The sequence below is a fragment of the Solea senegalensis genome, linkage group LG6 (genome assembly GCF_019176455.1).
Source record: "Solea senegalensis isolate Sse05_10M linkage group LG6, IFAPA_SoseM_1, whole genome shotgun sequence".
Taxonomy (NCBI): domain Eukaryota; kingdom Metazoa; phylum Chordata; class Actinopteri; order Pleuronectiformes; family Soleidae; genus Solea; species Solea senegalensis.
Genome location: NC_058026.1, coordinates 25,663,266 through 25,683,201, shown reverse-complemented (window position 1 = coordinate 25,683,201; position 19,936 = coordinate 25,663,266). Strand labels below are relative to the sequence as shown.

Sequence of the window (19,936 nt, the reverse complement as noted above, 5' to 3'; positions counted from 1 at the left end):
AGTGCACAAATTAATTCTAACCCTAATCAAACTTAACTTAAAACAAAAACCTTTCAAGTCTGATCAGGCCTCCAACTCAACCTCCAAACTAATTACATTGTCAGATTTGTCACAGAAACATGAGACCTGGTTTAAATGCTGCTGACATGGTGAGGTTGTTACAGCTGACACCACATGGTGGCGGCAGAGAACCACTTATCTGACCTGAGATCAGCACCTGTCCATGATCCGCACACACACAGTTTAATCTGTGAGGTCAACTCTTAGATTAGGATTAGATTAGGCGGGTGTAGCTGATTTGCTATCTGACAGAGGAGGAACCTGACCCGAGTGACCACATCCTGAACTCTGACCCCTGTCAGAGTCTGCTCATTGTCACACACCAACATGTCGTTGAGTGGTGGATCTCTGAGGGGACTCAGCGTTCCCTGGAGGAACAACAGCCTCATGTTTGGAGGAGGACAAGACCCTCCACTGTCTGACCACGGAGAAACCGTCATCGGTGTTTACCTGCTGCTGCTGGGTGACCACACACACACACGCACACACACATACTGTATACACGCACACACACACATAAATCTGACCAAACACAACATGTTGTCTTCAGGTTGTTGTTGTCCTCAGTTGTCTCATGTTGTCCTCAGTTGTCTCATGTTGTCCTCAGGTTGTTGTTGTTGTCCTCGGTGTTTCACTATGGGATATCGCCTTGGCATGACCAACCAGGGAAGCTCCAATGGCACCACGTCTGTCAGTGACAAAATCATTCTTGCTTTCTTCCCGTGAAGAAACTGTCGTGGAAGCTCCCTCAGCTCTTCGGGCTAGCTTGGATTTGCTAAGCTGTTCGCAGAAGCGCCGTTAAGGTCCTTGTCGCCTGTCTTACGTCTGGATTTGCTGAGTAAGTACTTTGCGAGAAGTTTTCCACTAGATCTTGGTGTAGTGTCCGCGTCACCGCTCCACCGGCCACCCTGTATTACCTACCGGGGGTCGGCCAATTATAGATCAGTAACCCACAGACTAACGCGTTGCGGCGAGTCAGTGTGGATACTGTTGACATTTGTTTGTTAACTGTGTGTTTACCTGGAGCAGAGATAACGTGTCGCGACGAGCTAACTCTATGGTGTCTCGTTAGCTAGGACCTTAATCTCCGTGTGATAATGCTAATTACAAAGCAGGATTTAGCGTCATAGCTAATCTGCCGGTGCACGGTGTCTTAGCCGACAAGCTTCATCAGTCACCGAGAGTAAAGCAAACACGTTACAGTGAGCTGACTTTACGGTGCCGAAGGGCCGGTTCCGAAGGTCAAAGAGGCTGCATCCCGCCTGTGTCCCGCGTCATGCGGCTCATCCCATGTGTATTACGTGCATGGGTGCTAAACAAGCACAGAGACGCCTGTGCGTCCCTGGCTGACCCGCACTCATGTCCACACGCGGATATGCCAGAGAAAATTTTGGAGAGGAGACGTCGTCGGTCGCTAATTCTCAGGACCCAATGTCTGTCAGGAGAAACCGCTGTGGCTAAAACCCTCCATATACCGCGAGCTACCACGAGCTGGGCGGATATGATGGAGGAGGAATACACAGACATGCCGCCACTCTTTGAGGAGCTCCCTGGCGTAGAGCCAGAGGAGGATGCTGAGGGCTATGCCAACTCAGACATCCTCAACTTGGATGATATGGAGGAGAAAGATGCCACTTTTCCAGTGCCATCTCGCCCGTCCGGTGCATCTGATGTCGCTCCTCCAGCTGACAGCAGCCTTTATGAGGTCTGTAAAAGAGCTGCTTCTAAGCTGGGAATACAGTGGCCTGCGGTTCAGGACGCAGGTGGCACTGAGAGGGACCTTTATGATGGTAAGAGACTTCCACCAGCTCAACCACCAGCCAAACAGCTTCTTCCAGCCGTGCCCACATGCATGAGGGAAATGAGCCATTTGTGGTCCTCTCCCTTTAAGAACAAGCTCCCCACCAAGGGATGTTCTAAACTGGAGATCCATGGGATGAAGGAACTGGGGCTGTCCGAACCCCCAGTGGTGGAGTCTTCAGTGACTCACCACCTTCACCCTGATCGCCGCTCTGTCTCGGCCTCCTCTAACATCGCTCTGCCCAGTAAGATGGAACGCGTCACATCTTCCATCTTCCAGAGGATGTATAAATATGCAGCTCAGTCAGTTTGTTCTCTGAATGGGCCGCCAAGCCCCTCGCCCCCCTCAGGCCACCAAGACCACCTTTGCAGCCTCAGCTGCTGCAATGAGGAGACGTTAGGGCAGTGCCCGCCCTCAGTGGCAGACTGGTCAGCAGGGCAACCAGCCGCCCAGGTCTGACGCCCAGAGACCGTGGGGCAAACACTCCTTTGCAGCAGTGGCAGCAAAGAACCGCCTGTCTCACCCCACTGACGGAAAGAAGAAGCGGGCATCCTAATAACCCCAGCTTCTCCCTCTCCCTCTCCAGTCAAGTTAAGAGTCATGGAGGGGGACCAACAGGACCCCGTCATGTGTGGTTCAGGAACCCTGGCTGTTATTTGTTCTCCAGGGCTCCTTGTTCAGTTTCCCATGTGGCAGGCCCACGGGGAGAAGACACAGGGGTCCCCCAAGTTAACGTGTCACCAAACACTTCCACCCTGTCCAAACCTGTTGTAAATAAAAACAGCATTTTCGCAGCCAGGCACAAAGCCAAGGGTGAAATGCAAAATAAAAAACACAAAAGCAAATCAATATCATGCACCCCCCTCGCCATTAGAGGGAGCTCACGCTCCACTGGCGAGACACGATTCTCACCGAGTCGAGGGGGTGACGTCACCACAGCTCGGCATGCGCAGTTCACCCATGGATTCTTTCCACTGTATCTCACAGATACAGACTTCAATTTGCCATGAAACCACCCAGGTTCAACGGTGTGTTAGTTTCAGTGGCCAAGGGGGACTCCGCACGGGTTTTTTTTGAGCTATCAGAGCTGTCACAGCCGAGGAGTCACAACAGGGTTTCTACTCCTGGTACTTCCTCATTCCCAAGAAGGCAAGCACAGCCCTTCGCCCCATCCAAGATCTCCGTGTGCTAAACAAACACCTACGGAAATACACATTCAGGATGTTGACACACAAAGTGCTCTGTCGCTCTATCCGTCAGAGAGATTGGTTTGTAACGATCGATCTTTCGGACACGTATTTTCACATCGCCATTCACCCTGCACACAGAAAATCTCTCAGGTTCGCTTTCCAAGGCAAAACCTACGAGTATCAAACTGTCCCGTTCAGGCTGTCATTAGCTCCGAGGGTATTACACACTTGCTGTATACCCTCGAAGCTAATGACAGAGGGGGGCTCTGTCTCCATTACGGAGCAAAGGCATTAGAATTCTTTCGTACGTAGACGTACATGATACATGATATGCACTGGCTCGCACGAGCAGGCGGTCATGGATTCCGCTGTGGTGATAAATCATCTCAGGGATCTTGGGTTCAGTATAAACTGGACGAAAAGTCAGAGAGAGCTCGTACAGTGTGCGGAGTATCTGGGTCTAAAAATAAACTCCCTGTCATATCGCGTCACGCTATCAGACGGGAGAATAAAATCTCTCAAACAGTGTCTCTCCCTCTTTCAGATGGGGAGAGTGGTGTCGTTCCAGCTATGCCTACGTCTGCTAGGCCTGATGGCATCAGTGATAGCCATAGTGCATTTAGGTCTGTTGATGATGAGAGATTTTCAGCGGTGGGTTGCAGCTTTGCACCTGTGCCCGCGCTGTCACCTCAACCACAGAGTTAAAGTGACTCAGACGTGTGTGAAGTCTCTCCTCAGTGGAGGAACGCAGGGACGTTCACCGCGGGGGTCCCGCGGTGACGTCCAGGGTTACCATGACAACGGACGCTTCCCTGTCAGGATGGGGGAGCAACGATGTCAGGCAGAGCAGTGAATGGCTCCTGGGGTCCAGAAATGGCCCATATTCACATAAATGTTTTGGAGCTCTGGGCAGTGTTTCTAGCTCTGAAACATTTCCTGCAATTTCTCCAAGGCTGTCATGTTCTGGTGAAAACAGACAACTCCACTGTGGTAGCCTATGTCAACCGTCAACATGTCAACTTGTGTAACCGTAGTGAGGAGGCACTCACTACGGTTACACAAGTTGGCTCGGACTTGATGTCTCGTGGGAATCCTCTGTACGGAGAATGGGCTCTGCACCCGCAGGTTGTGGACCAGATTTGGAAGCGATACGGCCGAGCCGCCGTAGATCTCTTCGCCTCGTGGGAAAACGCCCACTGTCCGCTGTTTTTCTCCCTGTCGGACATCACTGCACCTCTCGGTGTGGATGCTCTGGCTCACCTGTGGCCAAACGTGCTGCTCTACGCATTCCCTCCCCTCAGAATCTGTCTCTCATACTGGTGGCGCCAAGATGGCCATCCAAACACTGGGTGGCAGAAATAGTTCAGATGTTGGCGGGCGACCCCTGGCCTCTGCCCATACGCAGAGACCTCCTGTCCCAGGCACATGGGGAGATTTACCACCCTCACTGGATTGTGGAGGCCATTTCTGTGGTTTGCCGCCCCAGCGTTTGCATGCTCATTCCACCAGGAGTATGGCCACTTCCTGGGCTCTGTTTAGAGGGGTGTCTGTTCAGGACATTTGTGCTGCGGCAAGCTGGGCTACGCCTCACACTTTTGTCAAGTTTTACAGGCTAGATGTCTCTGGTCCTTCTTTGGCTCAAGTGGTGCTAGGTGCCGGTGCTCCGGGGTTGGAGTGACGTTGTCACTCAACCTTTTGTGGTAGTTAGGCTTCGGGAGTCATATGCAATCTGGGAGTGGTTTATATCTCCCATAGTGAAACACCGAACGAAGTTAGAGAAAGAATGAAGGGTTACTCAACTTAACCCCGGTTCTTTGATAACAGACTGAGGTGTTTCACCACACGCCCCTTCTTGCATGAGGCACGGAAAGAAACCGGTCTTGAATGATTTTGAGGGGCGGGGCGGCTGTGATAGTATGTAGGGGGCGGTGCCCCAGCACAGCTCAACCTGTATGTCACTGACAGATGTGGTGCCATTGGAGCTTCCCTGGTTGGTCATGCCAAAGCGATATCCCATAGTGAAACACCTCACTCTGTTATCAAAGAACCGGGGTTACGTTGATTAATCCTTCGTTGTCTCATTTTGTCCTCAGGTTGTTGTCCTCAGTTATCTCATGTTATTCTCAGGTTGTTGTCCTCAGTTGTCTCATGTTGTCCTCAGGTTGTTGTCCTCAGTTGTCTCATGTTGTTGTCCTCAGGTTGTTGTCCTCAGTTGTCTCATGTTGTCCTCAGGTTGGCTCTCGTGGTTTGGAAACAGCGTGGTTCTCTTCGTGCTCTGCAGACAGAAGGGGGCGCTTCAGCCCACAGACTATCTGACCTTTAACCTTGCTGTGTCTGATGCCAGTGTCTCAGTGTTTGGTTACTCCAGAGGAATCATTGAGATCTTTAACATCTTCCAGGACAGTGGTTTCATGATCAAGTCCATCTGGACCTGCCAGGTACTGCAGATATACACACACACACACACACACGCGCGCGCGCGCACAAGTGTCACTGCAGTCCCCTCTGTGTCCACCAGGTGGACGGTTTCTTCACTCTGGTGTTTGGACTGAGCAGCATCAACACTCTGACAGTGATTAGCATCACACGCTACATTAAAGGATGTCACCAGAGCAAAGGTCAGTCCATCTGTCCATCTGTCCATCAGACTATCCAGAACGCAGAATCATGTGTGTGTGTGTGTGTGTGTGTGTGTGCGTCTCAGCTCGTCACATCAGCAGATTCTCTGTCTCACTGTGTCTCGTCTTGATCTGGACCTCAGCTGGATTCTGGTCTGCAGCTCCACTTCTTGGCTGGGGAAGCTTCACAGGTTTGACCTCTGACCTCTTATTGACTTATTCGTTTAAACTCACTCCTGTGATTTTTTTCCTTAAGTGTTTTTAAAGGTTTTTTTTATGATTCTGACCTTGGTGTGACCCCGCCCTACAGATCGTGGTTATGGGACATGTGAGATTGACTGGACCAAAGCTTCGTCCTCCAGTGTCCACCGCTCTTATATTGTCTCCGTCTTGGTCTCATGTTTCTTTGTCCCGGTACTCATCATGTTCTTCTGCTACGTGTCAATCATCAACACGGTGAAGCGAGGCCACGCCCTCTCGGCAGAGGGCGTGGCCTCGCTTCATCTGAGTGACCGTCAGAGGAAGATGGAGCGAGACGTCACCATTGTGAGTCTTCACCATCTCTTTCTTCACTGCCTTCGTTGCCTCTGTCTTCATCGTGTCTATCTTCATCGCCTCTGTCTCTGTCTTCGTCGTTTCTGTCTTTGTTGTCTCTGTCTTTAAGCTTTATGGTCTCTGTCTTCGTCGTGTCCGTCTTTGTTGTCTCTGTCTTCGTCGTCCTGTCTTTATGGTCTCTGTCTCTTTGTGTCCTCCAGGTGTCCATCGTCATCTGTACGGCCTTCATCTTGGCCTGGTCTCCGTACGCCGTGGTGTCCATGTGGTCTTCATGTGGTTTTCATGTCCCAAACCTGACCAGTGTCTTCACGCGTCTCTTTGCTAAGTCGGCCAGTTTTTATAACCCGCTCATCTACTTTGGTCTGAGCTCCAGGTTTCGAAAAGACGTGCTTGTGCTGTTGCCGTGTGAACGCAGAGTCAAAAACTCTGTCAGGCTGAAGCGCATTAATACCCAAGGTGGCCTCGTCACAGGAGGTGGAGCCAGACTCAAAGTTCCTCTAAACCAATCAGAGAGTAAGCATTCATCAGAGGACCGGCCCAAGCCGCCTCCCACCTCAGACGGAACAGTTCAAACTCCACCCTTCACACCGCCGCAGGTTTTCTTCATGGACGTGCCGCAAGCGTCCGAGCTTCTCTCTGAATATGAATGTGAGAGACTGTGACGAGCCGCAGGGGGCGCTGCAGTCACAGTAACAGTTCATAAAAGTAAAAGTCTGTTAGTTTGTTACATTAAGTTTGTAAACAAATCAAAATCAAATCAATGCAATATCAGAAAAATAAATCTTTTCATCCTCAAAAATAAATGTTTACATTTAATGAATTAAAGTAGGAACAGATTTAAGTGACTTTAAATGGGAGAAGCTCCTCCTCCTGCTCAGGTCTGACCACTCCTCTGAACAGAAGCTCCTCCTTCTGCTCATCTCTGCCTTGAATTGTAGTATCAGCACTCCATTGATGATGGCTCTTTTCATTCCCAACGCACACGCTTAACTCAGAGTGAACATACTCACAGTTGATTGAACTAACCCTGATCAGCTGTTCTGGAACCCAAAAACTAAGAGTTTGACAGCTCAGAGTTGGTTAATCTAGAGTTAAGGTTTTAACTCTAGACCTGCTTTCTGAAACAGGCTCCAGGTTACTAACAAACATCCACTCAAAATGATGCTTCTTTAGTAGACGTCCACAACTTGGTCCTGTGTTAGAATGTTATACAGGTGATGCACCTTGTAGCAACAGATAACGTAATAACGGCCAATAATGTAATAAAACCAATAACGTAATAACTTATTACGTTATTAATAAGTTATTACGTTATTGGCCTTGCATTAAAGGTGACATAGAATGCATAGAATCACACATATATGTTAGTTATGGAGGTCTACTTACATATATGAACTTGTTTTCATGGTTAAAAACCTCCTAATCGCTGCAAATGAGCCGATCAAAATATCTCCTCACTGACCAAAACCACACCCCCAGAACGTGGACTGTGTTGTGATTGGCCAGCCAATGAGAGCTTTCCCACTGTCCTGTGATTGGCCAGGTACCTGGAAGTGACGTAATAGATAGGCCAGCTCTCTGATACACAGCTCCCCCTCTGGCAAGGTGGATGCTCTGCATCTCAGCAGCTACAACCAGAGTAGTTCTTCTTCTGCGGTTGAATGTACGCAATCGGATGTGCCCGGACTAGTGCCCGCACCAGGAGGCGCTACGGTGGTGAGAGGAGTGGTGAGGATTTCTGATGACGACATCAAATTAAGGAAGTGCCGATCCGCTTCGCAGAGCCCAGGAAAACAATACAAGACTATTTTCTCAGCAGTGGCTGAACTGTTTGTTCTGAAACTTTAGGGTTTCATAAACGAGGTAATGACACAGATACACACACACAAACGCAGCGTTAATTGGAGCTTCCGGTCTATGTGGGCTTTAAAAAAATCCTGATAATGTAATAACTGAGCCAATAATGTAATAACTGAGGTATCACTTTATTTTATTTTCAATTTCTGGAGAGAAAGTGTCACTTAGCCTTGATATTGCATCTTGCAACAGATGCTTAAATATCCGACCTTGTAGATACCTCTCCACCCTCAAACCCCCCTCCACAGGAGGCCTAAAGGAGCAATTAAGAGTCAATTTGGATTTATATGTCCTTCTTAGGGTTCCGTTATAGTACCCTGTGTATCCAACCCTGTGTCCATACAGACGCTTTGACGGGTCGTGCGTTGCAGTTATGGTATTGCAATTCACCGCCAGAACACTAGGGGCTGCAGAACTGACCAATGACAGCACCGCGGTCTCCATTGGTCTCAGTTGCCTCAACCGATGATAAAATTTTTTGGAGGCACACGTCGGGCTACTTTTCATCTGAGGCCTCCAGCCTAAGTTCCACTTTGATAACTATTCCTCAAGCTTTTTTCTCCTTTTTTACATTTGTAAATGAGTGCCGGATCATCTTTCATTTGAGATGCTAAGTTCCATTTGTTTGTTCAGAATAAATCACTTAAGAGTTCTGTTGCCCTCAGTAAACCCCTTTGAGGCATTTTGAGATTCAAATAAGGTTTAATTAAAAATTAAAAATGTTTTTCCATGAAAACATTTGTTGAATTCATTTCAGGTCCTCACTGAGACATGATTTCAAGTTGCATACATACACCATTATGAACAACTGTCTATTTATACAATATCTGTAAGAATTGTAATGACTAAAGACCCAAATGAGCTGTTAAAAAGACTGACCCTAAGAAAGAGAGAGGTGCACAGTACATATGACATGTGTTTATGTGACAATGCCATCCACTATTTTATGAGCAAACTACACAAAACCTTACACATCAGCACATAAGAAACCTCTGGAATTACAGGAAGTTGAAACTATCTTTATGGAATTCACAGATTTCTTTAATTCAAGAGAAGAATTCACATGGTTGTGCACATGTGGGTGAATGAGTGCATTAAATAAATGTAGGAGCAGCATATCTAGTGCATCAGACAAACATTACGGTTTTTATTGGTAAATAAAGCAGTATGATATGATATGACTGAGTGTGGGGGGTTGCAGTCATATTTATACTGTATATTATTACATTATGGGGTTAGTCATTACATTTTTAAATCTGCAAGCAATTTAATGTTGCTTTGTAGATCAGACTGGCCATAACACTGTTTTGGCCGATTCAACAATCCCAGAGTAAATGTAAAGCTTTGTTTATGATACTGGCAAAGTGCTCTCTGTAGCCCGACGTGTGCCTCCAAATCATGTTATCATCATGGAGACCACGGTGCTGTCATTGGTCAGTTCTGCAGCCCCTAGTGTTCGGGCGGTGAATTGCAGTACCATACTGAAAACTGCAACGCACAACCCCGTCAAAGCGTCTGTATGGTCACGGAGTTGGGTATATATATATATATATATATATATGTAAATCCTTTAGGCCTCCTGTGGAGGGGGGTTTGAGGGTGGAGGGGTATCTACAAGGTTGGATATTAAGGCTAAGTGTGACACGTTCTCTAAAATACAATAAAGTGATACCTCAGTTGTTACATTATCAAAGGATTTTTTTTAATGCAAGGCCTATAATGTAATAAGTTCTTACGTTATTGGCTCAACAACTTTATTACGTTATTGGTTTTATTAAATTGAAATGATTACGTTTAAATCATTAAGAGGCCGTTATTATTATTCGGTTGCTGATGTAAATAAAATTGTAATCATGGAAATTTCCAAAAGAAAAACTGTAATTTAATGACATATTTTCTCCCAGTAATGTAACAGATTACGTACATTTTGTAACGTCGTTACATGTAATTATTCCCCAAAACTGACTGTAGTGGACTGAATGAAGACCAGGACTGGATACAAACACATTTATTCCCTTGTTTTAAAGAAGGCATCATGACTTTTTTTTAACACCATCAACTGGCAAAGACATTACATCCACCAGAACCGCTGTGGTTCTGGTTCTGGTCTAGTACCTGAAGGCTGTTGATAATCCAACACCTCAGATTCAGAGTCCAAATCAGTTTGTCGAGGATTATCCAAAATCCAGTGGCAACACAATCTGGTCCAACCCGGACCCGGTCTCATCAGACCCAGTTCTGACCAGGTCCCAGTTCACAAACAAACAAAAATGATGATCCAATCACAGACAAATGTTCCATAAATGTTTTTCCAATCACATGATCAGTCTGGATCAGAGCCTCCTGATTGGCTGATCCAATCAGCTATAGTGTTTGCTCATTTAGCCACGCCCCTCCACACAGCCACTTGAATGATGCCAAATGATCACAGTGCAGGGGGTGTGTCCAGTAGAGGGGCGTGGCTCAGAGACTCCCTCTTATAGGTCTTGGGAGGAAGTTTGGGGACACTGTGGCGGGGGGGCACAGGGGGACCATCAAAGGGGACAAGCGAGGCCAGGGGCGTCTTCCTGGACACGGGGGCAGGACTTGGGGTGACAGGGGGGGGCGAGGAGGCTGCTGGGGCGGAGCTTATAGAGGATAAGGAGGAAGTTGTGGAAGGGAAAAAGCCTGAGGATGGAGGTCACAGCGGGGCCGACCTTGAGGGGGGGGGAGGAGGTGCAGAGGAGAACTGAGGGGCTCCCGAGGAGGCAGAGAAGGGGGGCTGTCAGGGGGGGAGGACGACGAGTAACGAGGGGGGAGGAGCTTACAGGTGGGCTGACGAGGGGGGACAGCTGGGGGGCTGTCCACCTTTGACATCATCTGTGAAGAGAGAGACAGACAGAGAGAGAGACAGAGACAAACACAAATAGAGAGACAGGCAGACAGAGTAAGAGAGACAAACAGAGAGACAGAGAGAGAGAGAGAGACAGACAGAGACAAACAGAGAAACAGACAAAGACACAGGACAAACAAGAGACCAACTGACCCGTCAATCAACTGTCAAACACATTTTTCCAGTCTTTCACAGGTTCTAGTCCAGTCTTTCACAGTTTCTAGTCCAGTCTTTCACAGGTTCTAGTCCAGTCTTTCACAGGTTCTAGTCCCACTGTAGCAGTGTTGTACCTTAGAGGGTGAGGACTCAGCAGGTGCTGACTCTGGCCGTCTTCGTGGAGGAACCGGAGGAGGAACCGGGGTATCATCTAAACCCCGAGTAAAACTGATCATGGAGGAGACTGAGGATGATCCTGAGAGGACACACACACACACACACACACACACACACACACACATTTGAGACAAGCTGATATCTTCATGGTCAGCTGTGATGACACTGTTGCTAATATTCTTGTCCTTGAGAGAATGTTAGAAACAGCGTATGGCTTTAATGGAGACAAACCGTTACTATGGAAACAGGACAAGGAAAAGGCTGGAGAGTGGAGGCTAAAAATAATAAATGAAAAAGATTATTAAATAAAAAAAGAACCCTCGTTTGGTAGAACAAGCCGTTTTAAAAATGTCCACAATGAAACAAACTCAGCCCCAAAGACAAGTCAAGTGAGTCACAGGTGAAGAGTCAGGTGAGTCACAGATGAACAGTCAGGTGACTCATAGGTAAAGAGTCAGGTGAGTCACAAATGAAGAGTCAGGTGAGTCAGTTGAACACACAGGTGAGTCAAAGGTGAACAGTCAGGTGAGTCAAAGGTGAACAGTCAGGTGAGTCACAGGTGAAGACACAGGTGAACAGTCTGGTGAGTCAAAGGTGAACACACAGGTGAGTCAAAGGTGAACAGTCAGGTGAGTCAAAGGTGAACACAGAGGTGAGTCACAGGTGAACACACAGGTGAGTCAAGGTGAACTGTCAGGTGAGTCAAAGGTGAACAGTCAGGTGAGTCACAGGTGAATCAAGGGTGAACAGTCTGGTGAGTCAAAGGTGAACACACAGGTGAGTCAAAGGTGAACACAGTCAGGTGAGTCAGGTGAACAGTCAGGGTGAGTCTGTTGAACACGGTGAGTCAAGGGTGAACAGTCAGGTGAGTCAAAGACATGGTGAACAGTCAGGTGAGTCACAGGTGAGGGTGAACAGTCAGGTGAGTCACAGTTGAACACACAGGTGAGTCAAGGTGAACAGTCAGGTGAGTCAAGTGAACAGTCAGGTGAGCCACAGGTGAAGACATGGGTGAACAGTCAGGTGAGTCAACACACAGGTGAGTCAAGGTGAACAGTCAGGGTGGTCAAAGGTGAACAGTCAGGTGAGTCAGGTGAACAGTCAGGTGAGTCACAGGTGAAGACACAAGACACAGGTGAACACACAGGGTGAGTCAAGGTTAACAGTCAGGTGAGTCAAGGTGAACACAGAGGTGAGTCACAGGTGAACACACAGGTGAGTCAAAGGTGAACAGTCAGGTGAGTCACAGGTGAACAGTCAGGTGAGTCACAGGTGAACACACAGGTGAGTCACAGTCAGGTGAGTCAAAGGTGAACACAGAGGTGAGTCACAGGTGAGTCAAAGGTGAACACAGAGGTGAGTCACAGTTGAACACACAGGTGAGTCAAAGGTGAACAGTCAGGTGAGTCAAAGGTGAACAGTCAGGTGAGTCACAGGTGAAGACACAGGTGAACAGTCTGGTGAGTGAAAGGTGAACACACAGGTTAGACACAGGTAGTGAACACAGAGGCAGGTGAAACACAGGGTGAGTCAAAGGTGAACACAGAGTGAGCCAAGGTGAACAGTCAGGTGAGTCACAGATGAGTCAAGGTGAACACACAGGTGAGTCAAAGGTGAACACACAGGTGAGTCACAGGTGAACAGTCAGGTGAGTCAAAGGTGAACAGTCTGGTGAGTCAAAGGCGAACAGTCTGGTGAGTCAAAGGCGAACAGTCTGGTGAGTCAACAACACAGGTGAGTCAAAGGTAACCAGTCAGGAGAAGTCACAGGTGAACAGTCAGGTGAGTCACAGGTGAGTCAAAGGTGAACAGTCAGGTGAGTCACAGGTGAACACACAGGTGAGTCAAAGGTGAACAGTCAGGAGTATTATACTAACGTGGACCGTGAGGAAGAGAGAAAACTGCAAAGATACTGTCACAGTCTGTGAAAGAGGAGAAACACTGTGAGGAGGAGGAACATGATGAAAATAAACTCTGATCAATCGATTGACCACTGAAACAACATATGTCAGCTGGTCAGTGGGCGGGGCTTACTGGAGTGGAAGGGGCTGCTGGGACCCTGTGGCGAATCAAAGACGCTGCCTACGTCAGTAGAGCTGGAGGCGGCTGAGGTGGGGGGCGGTGTCAGGGGGGTGCGGGGAGAGTTGGGGGCGGAGACAACGCTCCCATCAGCCTCAGTGTCAGGAATGCGGCTGTAGCTGATCTTACGGGGCTCGTTCTGCAGTGGTGTTGGGTGGCGCATGGTCCCGGGTTTTGCCGACGTGGGGCGAATCCCCGGAGACTTCAAAGAACAGGGGTATTTTTTCACCTGGACAGAGATGGCAGTGTTGAGTCTGCTGACTGAGTTGTTTCAGCTTTGGTTACTATAGTGATACTCACAAATCGAGGTAATGATCGGGCATTTCGAGGTTCTATCTCAAGAGATTTGTTGAACAGATAATCTGCGAAATCTTTCTCTGACATGTCATCCAGTGGGTTCAGGTTCTCAAAGAACTTCTATAGGGCCGGCCAGAACACAGATTCAATCAGAACACACAACAGTCAGAACACAGACCACACAACATTTGGTCAGAACATACAACAGACAGAACACAGTGGTCCAGGCTCGGACTGACCCTTATGTCGTTCTCCACCCTCAGACAGTACGGTTGGTTCTGGTACTGTTGGATCTCTCCAGTGATCTCTGCCACTTTCCGTCTCTTGCTGAAGTTGATCAGGTCTTTGCCATGCCGGCGCAGGAAGTCAGGGTTTCCCTCCTCCGTCTTCAGGATGTTGGTCAGGTAAATTCCTGTGGACACACAGGTGTGAGAGTCACCTGATGATGCCATATACCTGATATTATGGACAGGAGACAATAAAGTAGGTTGTACCAAAGAAGGGCACACAGGGGGGGTTGATGGACCGCAGCTTAGCCAAGTATTTCTTGTAGTGATCTTCACTCAGCTCATGAGCTTCTTCCAGGATCTTTCTCTGTCGACTTGGAATTTGCTGAAAAAAACAAACATCAACATGAGTTTATGTGACATTATGTGATGTCTGCACCTGCAGATCTGGTCTGATGATGGCGCTGATCAGTTGGGTTTATGAAGTGTTCTTCATGTATCGTAACATCCCAGTTCGCGTAAAAAGCCTTGAGATGATTGATGTTTTGATTTGAATCTGACAAAATGATTACCTCAAAGGTGTGGTCCAGTCTGTACACAGGTGACGAGTTCATGGCACTGACCACCTCAAGAACACCATTAAAGTTGTTGAGGTCCTGAAAAACCTGCAGGATCTCGATGATCCGAGAAACAACTGCCACGCGTTCCTCCAGATTCTCCGTCTCTACGATACACCTGTTGAGAGAAACATCGGAACAGCCGACTCACTAGGTGATGAGCTATAGGTGAGATGAGAGGCTACAGGAGAGATGAGAGGCTACAGGAGAGATGGGAGGCTACAGGAGACACTCCACATGAACAAATAGAAGAGACAAAGAGTTACCTCTCAAACCACAGCGTCAGGTTGGTGGTGTGTCTGATCATCCTCAGCAGGTTTGGAGAGTGAATCTCTTTGTCTTCTTTAGTCCAGACGCTGCCAACAAGTTCTGATGGCTGCACCGCCCTTGATGATGTCACACACGTAAGTGACAAATAATTGGTTAGTAACAGGTGAGAGACAGATGAATGACGGGTGAGAGACAGGTGAGTGACAGGGGGTGACTCACCTGTAGAAATCGGATTCAAGCAGCGTCAGTTGTCGTCCAATCTCGATTGGGTGCAGTGTCATGAGGTCAAAGTTCTCCATGTTTCCTGGTTTACAGATGTGCCACTCGATTGGAGGAGGAGAGTTCTGGAAGGTGATGCTGTGACTGGATGCACTCACCTGCACCTGCTTCTTCCTCTGAATGATCTTTGTGATAGACTCCACCCACTTCCTCATTGCCTTACCTGGAACATATGACATCATCTATCTGAAGAGTGTAGGACAGTTTTAATCTGCACCATTCTTCAAAGTCTTGTACATGTTGTCAACAGATCAATATTCAGTTTTTACTGTCAATGTTTTTCATGACTAAATATTTGTCAAAAATAAACATTAGTATCATAATTGTTAACTGTAGCTTTATTTTAATACATCAGGCCACCATTGCCTTCACGACGTCTGGTGATCCAGACCACGGGGATTCATGTGACTTTGGGGAAGTTTTGGCTGATTTCCCTCAGCGGGAGTGTTAGCTACTGACTGCTACTGCTACCTTGGACTCAACGGTACTGCTCTGTCTTGGTTTCATTCAAATTCTTCAAATCCCAGCCCTCTCGTCACTACAGGTGTGCCCCAGGGGTCAGTCCGGGGGCCCCTTCTCTTTATAATCTACCTCCTTTCACTTGGCAATATCTTCCGCAAATTTAATATCCAGTTCCACTGCTTCATATTTCCATCTACGCCACATTAAGTGACTCCGCCTCCTTCCTTTACCCCCCATACAACTTCAGTCCTTGTCCACAGCCTTGTCACCTCCTGCATCCCCAACTGTAATTCTCTTCTCTGTGGTCTCCCTCACAAATCCCACCATAAACTTCACCAGAACCCCCATCCTACAACTCCACTGGCTCCTGGTTAATTTCAGAAATTCAAATACCTCCACTATGCCTTCAAGGCCATCAACATCACCCCCTCTGTATCTCTCGGACCTTCTCTACATCTCCACCTCCTCCTGCTCCCTCAGATCCTCCTCCTCCATCCTTCAAATCCAGACTTAAAACTCATCAGTTCTAAATGTTACAGCGTGTCTTCAGAGAACATCCCCCTTGTTTTCAGTATTTTGGATTAGTACGTTAAGGTTAAACGTTAAAGGACGTTGTGGTTTTATTTAATTTGAGCTACAGTCAGTCGTCCTCCAACATCCATGTCAAAGACATCACAGTGTGGCGGCGATAACAAAGTCAAATAGAAAGTTTGCCAGCAACAGTTTGCATATCACAGCACGATTACAAACATATCATATAAAAACGGTAAGCTAACTTGACTGCGTTATTTTGCTCCATCTGTTTTGAGTATGTGAACATATCAGAATATTTCACTGTTTTAGTCTAATAATCATCAGCCGCGAAGCTGAGCTCCTATGTTGTGTCGCTCTGTGTGAGGACATGCACAGAGACAAATCAGCTAAATATTCCTCCTGATATCGAGCTGATATCAACGTAGTATAGTATAGTATATATTTTCGGAAATCATGTGCTATATTGCACAGATCCACGTGATGCCACACGCTTTCAGAGCCGTCAGTGTTAGTGTGTGTGTTCACACCTTTCACAGAGCAGATGAACTCTTCCAGTCGTTTCAGCAGATCAGAATCTCTCTCAAAGTCGTAGAAGTGATGCTCCACCCAGTGACGACACACATTTAACACCCTAAGAGAGGGGGAGGGAATTAGGACCAAGACCAGGACCAGAACCAGGATCTATGAACCAGAGTCTTGTACCTGAGCTGAACCGGTTGTACAAACTCTTTCCGGAAGCGTTTGAGTTCGGCACTCAGCAGCTGCTCTCCTCCCTCCATCTGGTCCACATTGTTCAGTCGTGGCTCCGGAATTTCAAACCTGAATATCCCAGACCAGAACTATCAGAACCTCAATTCTAACATGACGTCATCACCTGCTGTCATCAGTTATTGATCAGTTAGTCAGAGATCAAATAGCTGATTGGTCTGCAGGGTCATGTGATCTTACCTCTCCATGAGCAAGTCCAGCAGCTCCTGAGGTTTACAGAATGACCTGTAGGTGGTGAGGAAGGTCCGCACGAAGTTTGGATCTGAGGGAGCAGAGAAACCAGGTAAGCACAGGTAAACACAGGTAAACACACACAGACCAGAGTCATCAAAGACCTGAACCGACCAGAACAGTCATCAAAGACCTGAACCAACCAGAAACCTACTACTACTGCTGCTGCTGCTGCTACTACTGCTACTAATACTATTACTGCTACTAATACTACTGCTGCTACTGCTGCTGTTGTTACTATTGCTGCTGCTGCTTAGGGCTGGGTGATATACCGGCAAGAGTTATATCGATATATTTTTGAAAGAGATATGTAGTTGATACAATATCGCTATACCAGTATATTATATATTATTTTTATGTTGCCTTGCGAACACTATTTAATGATGCCGACTTCTTCTCTTTGAGCTTACAAGCCTAGTTCAGCTGCCCAATCACGCCCCTTACATGTACGTACTATGTAGTGTTCTCCCACCCACGCATCAAAACAGACATTTGAACAAAAACATGGCAGACACAGTGGAGAATGAGCAGTTGGTGGCCAAGAAAAAAAATAATGGCGCTGCTATTTGGAGGTATTTCGGGATTCGAATTACAGATGAAGAGCAATAGCGTTGTGATTTGCAAATCGACAAAAGGTGGAAACACTACAAGGTTTCACTCCGGACACCGGGTTTCAGCTATCAGCTGTTTCAGCTCTCAGCTGTCACCTGAACAGCCAACCGGTGAGCTAGCGAGCTCACGCAGATAGACCGCAGATTTTTTCTCCAAGTTAAACAGTGTGTCTAGAAGCTCCACAGACTCCAAAGGTTCCAAAAAGTTTCAAAAATATAAGCAGATACAGGGAGGTTCAGACAGAGAGAGAATGTTCATTTTAATATTGATTGAAGTTGTTTGCCTGTACCTATTATTATTCTTTTATTGTTAAGAAGTCACAATAAATGTCATATTCAAAAGTGTAATTGCTCACTTTGTTTAAATACTTTTACTTCTGGTACTCAAGTACATTTTATATCAGAATATTACTTTTGATACTTAAGTACAATAAATGTCAGGTACTTTAAGACTTTTACTCAAGCAGCTGCTGCTGCTGCTGCTATTACTACTATTGCTGCTACTACTGCTGTTACTACAACTACTGCTGTTGCTACTACTGCTGCTGTTGCTACTACTGCTGCTGCTATTACTACTATTGCTGCTACTACTGCTGTTACTACTACTACTGCTGTTGCTACTACTACTTCTGCTATTACTACTACTACTACTGCTGCTATTAATACTATTGCTGCTACTACTACTACTACTGCTGCTGCTACTGCTACTACTACTACTACTGCTGTTGTTCTACAACTACTGCTGCTACTACTGCTGTTGCTACTGCTGCTGCTGCTACTACTGCTGTTGCTACTACTGCTGCTGCCTACTATTGCTTACTATGCTGTTACTACTACTACTACTGCTGCTGCTGCTGCTATTACTACTGCTACTACTACTGCTGCTACTACTGCTACTGCTGCTACTACTGCTGCTACTACTACTACTACTGCTCTTACTGCTGTTGCTGCTACTACTACTGCTGCTGCTGCTATTACTACTATTGCTGCTACTACTGCTGGCTGCTGCGCTACTACTACTACTACTACTGCTTGCTGCTACTACTGCTGCTGCTACTACTACTGCTACTACTACTGCTGCTGCTGCTGCTGCTACTACTGCCGCGCTGCCACTTGCTGCTACTGCTGCTGCTGCTTACTGCTACTGCACTTGCTGCTGCTTACTACCTATTGCTTGCTGCTACTACTACTACTACTACTACTACTGCTACCTACTGCTGCTATGCTACTACTGCTGCTGTACTACTTGCTGCTACTTATTGCTACTACTGCTGCTGTTGCTACTGTACTGCTGCTATTTCTACTACTGCTTGCTGCTACTATTACTGCTGCTACTACTACTGCTGCTGCTATTACTACTACTGCACTACTACACTGCTATTACACTTACAGTGCTGCTGCTACTACTACGCTGGCACTACTACTACTACACTGGCCAACTACTACTGCTAAACTACTACTACTGCTGGCTGCTATTACTACTACTACTACTACTGCTGCTGTTAGTACTACTACTGCTACTACTGCTGCTGCTGCTACTGCTCACAACACATCACCAGCTAGAGTCAAAACAGACAAGACCCAAGTCAATAAAGACCTGAACAGACCAGAACCAAGTCATCAAAGACCAGAATCATAAAAGAGCTGAACAGAGTCAACACAGACCAGAACCAAGTCATCAAAGAATACTACTGCTGCTGCTATTATTCTACTGTATATTCTTTTGGATGTAAGAACACCTCACCTGCGTACATGTGGAAGGTCAACCTCTCGATCAGCTTCAGGACTGTCCCTGCTTTGATGATAGGGATCCCAGACTTGGATTGTACATTCTCCTCAAACACAACATTCTCATCGGAGTCCGGTTCAGCAAAGCAGTAAAACTCAGTGCATGGCAGTCTCATCTTCTCCTCCTTCTCCTCTTGCAGCATGGCCGAGTCCAGCATGCGCTCCAGTGTGCTGCGATACTGTAGTGAGATCAGCGCCGCCATCCAGCCGTTCTTCTCCTCTGCAGACTTTGCCGCAAACACCACACTGTTGCCATCCTTCTGGATGATCTCGAAGGCGTGCCGGTACTCACCCTCCTTGTCATCCTTGTCATTGATCTGAACTTTTCTCATGAAGAACTTCTCTTTCAGCCTGTATTCAGCTGTAGAGCTGGCACCAGGGAGTCGTGGTGGGCCGTGGTTGGGCTTGCAGCAGATCATCAGGCCATCAAACAGGAAGATGTGGCGCTCATGTTTGGCCCCAACACGTGTCAGCGTGCCCTCCATAAT

At 47.2% G+C, this 19,936-nt stretch overlaps 2 protein-coding genes and 1 long non-coding RNA gene across 8 annotated transcripts in view; 2 read left to right on the top strand and 1 right to left on the bottom strand.

The window, feature by feature from the left end:
- The first annotated feature begins 258 nt into the window (after nt 1–258).
- LOC122770834 (opsin-5-like) lies at nt 259–7,006 on the top strand. Of its 2 annotated transcripts, none has more exons than XM_044027993.1 (6): nt 259–523; nt 5,284–5,489; nt 5,570–5,669; nt 5,813–5,860; nt 5,980–6,215; nt 6,425–7,006. In XM_044027993.1, the coding sequence occupies exons 1-6, from the start codon at nt 388–390 to the stop codon at nt 6,884–6,886; spliced, it is 1,188 nt and encodes a 395-aa protein (XP_043883928.1). In that variant the 5' UTR covers nt 259–387; the 3' UTR covers nt 6,887–7,006. The 2 variants fall into 2 exon arrangements, with proteins under 2 accessions (XP_043883928.1, XP_043883927.1); XM_044027992.1 differs by having other exon boundaries at nt 260–523; nt 5,756–5,860.
- Nucleotides 7,007–10,074: 3,068 nt separating this feature from the next.
- The window catches only part of LOC122770819 (son of sevenless homolog 1-like), a 29,974-nt gene continuing 20,112 nt past the window's right edge, over nt 10,075–19,936 (bottom strand). Inside the window, 16 exon segments of the mRNA XM_044027959.1 lie at nt 10,075–10,533; nt 10,536–10,757; nt 10,760–10,940; nt 11,244–11,365; nt 13,163–13,207; nt 13,320–13,593; nt 13,665–13,781; nt 13,901–14,073; nt 14,156–14,273; nt 14,461–14,623; nt 14,772–14,891; nt 14,995–15,217; nt 16,578–16,681; nt 16,753–16,869; nt 16,999–17,080; nt 19,405–19,936. The exon segment at nt 19,405–19,936 is cut by the window's right edge and continues 130 nt beyond it. Of these exon segments, the coding sequence (XP_043883894.1) occupies nt 10,463–10,533; nt 10,536–10,757; nt 10,760–10,940; nt 11,244–11,365; nt 13,163–13,207; nt 13,320–13,593; nt 13,665–13,781; nt 13,901–14,073; nt 14,156–14,273; nt 14,461–14,623; nt 14,772–14,891; nt 14,995–15,217; nt 16,578–16,681; nt 16,753–16,869; nt 16,999–17,080; nt 19,405–19,936 (2,664 nt within the window). The 3' untranslated portion in view covers nt 10,075–10,462.
- On the top strand, nt 11,698–13,329 carry LOC122770852. 5 transcript variants are annotated; one of them, XR_006360563.1, is made up of 3 exons: nt 11,698–11,949; nt 12,586–12,722; nt 13,113–13,329. It is a non-coding gene; the product is annotated as an uncharacterized LOC122770852 (long non-coding RNA). The 5 variants fall into 5 exon arrangements; XR_006360560.1 differs by lacking the exon at nt 13,113–13,329 and adding an exon at nt 12,877–13,006; XR_006360559.1 differs by lacking the exon at nt 13,113–13,329 and adding an exon at nt 12,877–13,006 and having other exon boundaries at nt 12,586–12,780.